The 2,651-nt window shown below is 32.3% G+C and overlaps 1 protein-coding gene across 1 annotated transcript; it reads left to right on the top strand.

Annotated features, from left to right (window-relative positions):
* Window positions 1-611: 611 nt before the first annotated feature.
* On the top strand, window positions 612-2,109 carry LOC111399176 (LOB domain-containing protein 29-like). The gene is made up of 2 exons (XM_023026471.1): window positions 612-1,007; window positions 1,517-2,109. The coding sequence occupies exons 1-2, from the start codon at window positions 729-731 to the stop codon at window positions 1,907-1,909; spliced, it is 672 nt and encodes a 223-aa protein (XP_022882239.1). The 5' UTR covers window positions 612-728; the 3' UTR covers window positions 1,910-2,109.
* Window positions 2,110-2,651: the final 542 nt, after the last annotated feature.

Here is a 2,651-nt window from a genome sequence, read left to right as displayed (position 1 = left end):
TGAGTTAATTAAAATGTGTAGAATTAATAAATTTAATTAAATTTTCACCTGTCATTTTTGTTGTCGCTCACTGCCAGCTCAAGTCTTGTTCAATGATTATATATCAGGGCATTTTAAATCGTGCAGCACTTTAATTCCTTGTCTAGGTTCAAGACAAAGCACCAAAACAGTAGTATTTAATTTAATTATATATGAATAATTAAGTACCTCCTTTCTTTATTTATTAAAACTTTTAGATAAGTTTTTTTTTAACAACGACAGATAAATATCATGCTTTTGAGTTTTACTTTATGAAAATTTCAGATATCGGGTAATTGATAAAAAAATGAAGAAAGCCTCTACATGAAGGGCCAGGTTAAAACTTAAATAAGTAAATTCCTGAAATAATCCTGAAGGACAACTCCTGTTCAATTCTTAATACCTGCAATTCAGTTTTCTACCCAGAAGATCTGAGTAAAATCCAATCAACAAAGAGAATGAATCTTGAATAAAAGTATAAATAAAAATTGAAGGGTTAAAGAGAGCTTCTAAGAGGAAAAAAATAATGAATTCTGTAACCCAACAAGGGAACCATTTTTAATTAAGTAATAATATTATATGATACACCCCTATTCCCCTCTGGTGTTTATAAACATGGAGATAGCACTTGAAAATAAGCTAAGAACATAAAATTATCAGTGAATTAGCCCAAATAAGATCAATCAAAAGCAATAAGATCAAGATCAAGAATGTCAGGATCTGGTTCCCCTTGTGGTGCCTGCAAATTCTTAAGAAGAAAATGTGCTAAGGGTTGTGTATTTGCACCTTATTTCTGTCATGAACAAGGTGTTTCACATTTTGCAGCCATCCATAAGGTTTTTGGTGCAAGCAATGTGTCGAAACTCCTTGCTCACCTTCCAGTGACCGATCGGTGTGAAGCGGCCATCACGATTGCTTATGAAGCTCAGGCTAGGCTTCAAGATCCTATTTATGGCTGTGTTTCTCATATCTTTGCCCTCCAACAACAGGTATGCATTTTCTTTTTGTTCATTCATGTTGAAATCAAGATTAGTGTTAATTCAACCCTAATAGTGTGTTTGGCAGGGGACAATTATTGAATTGTACTAAACACTATGAAATAAGAAAAAAATTTCAATCTTGATGATCTTGCGAATCTTGTTCAATTTAGCATTCGTTGATTATTAAAGCACTACAATAAAAGTGGCATTTTGCAACACGCAAAAGGCAACATTCGTTAATTGAATGTTGTTAAAAGGATCTACTGCAACATTCTTATAAGTGAACGATGTCATTGGTTAACATAATTGAGATTTAGCAACATTTAATAAATTCATGTTACTAATGTCATTTTTTGCAACGTTCTTGTCCAATCGTGATGACATATTTGGGGATGAAGATTCTTGATTAATAGCTGACAACACTAGAGTCATGTTCAATATTGCGTGTCACAAATGCACTTATTGTTGTTACATATTCCCAAATTCATTGACATTTTGTTCCATTTTTATTTTTTCAGGTAGTCAATCTCCAAGCCCAATTAGCTTCTCTTAAGGAACAAGCATCTCAGTCCTTAAATGGCTCCAACAATGGAAACCCTAATGATAAATTTTACGATGAAAGCCATTCTTTCCGACAAGACGTTCTAAGCTGGTTTCAATCCTGCCAAAATCAAGACACGATGCCCACATATTGCACAAACATAGACAATAGTTTGACAGACATATTGTATCCTCAAAGAGGCACAATGAACCCTATTGTGAAGTGTGAAAGTCCTGTTTTTCCACAAGAAAACATTTCATATGGTAGTATGGATTCACTCGAAATGCAATCAAATAACAGGCAATGGGCATATCCAAATGATTTTGATGACTTTCAATCTGTGGCCTTCAGATATGTTCAGCATTCATGAAGAATTAGGGTTCGAGTTATAATTACAAACACATAGATTTATATTGTGTGTGAAAATTACTCTGTCAAATTTTGAATTACTACTGCGGACTTTCATGATATGCATTTGGAAACCTTAGAAAATTTCTGCTGTCAGAAACTTGTTATCCACTATGATTGTTTTCTCAGATTTTGTATTAACATTGGATATTATAAGTAGAATAGTTATAGAAAACCTTAATATATGTTTCATACTTAGTACTAAATACGATTAGACAGTACGATGTATAATATTTTAGTTTTTTTTGTTGTTTGTTTAGTATTGTTTCCCGAAATTAATTTTTAAAATATTTGGATAATTTTTTGAAAGTGTTTTATCGGATTAGAAGGATTTAGTGCTTTATTGAATTAGAAGGATTTTTGAGAGGCTAACATAACATAATTTTCTCTTGAAACTCTTCGACAAGTATGAGTAAGAACCGAAGTCTTGTCAAGCACACCATAAAACGGTTTTGATTTGATGTAATTTTGAAACTTCTGCGTGACTTGTAGGTTCATTAGACATTCTTACACAGATATCTGCGTGTTTTTCCAAGTGTGCATTTATTAGTTTGTGACCTTAACATTTCTAGACTTGATTTCCATTCTTTCCCACTCATAAAAGACTCAGAATATAATGTACTGCTCATGATGTGCTTTGGATCTTCTAAAGTTTCAATTATCTTTTATTTTAGCTTTTATTTGATAGGGATTAAAATTAGATT

The sequence above is a fragment of the Olea europaea genome, chromosome 1 (assembly GCF_002742605.1).
Source record: "Olea europaea var. sylvestris chromosome 1, O_europaea_v1, whole genome shotgun sequence".
Lineage (NCBI taxonomy): Eukaryota > Viridiplantae > Streptophyta > Magnoliopsida > Lamiales > Oleaceae > Olea > Olea europaea.
This window is presented reverse-complemented; position numbering and strand designations above follow the sequence as displayed.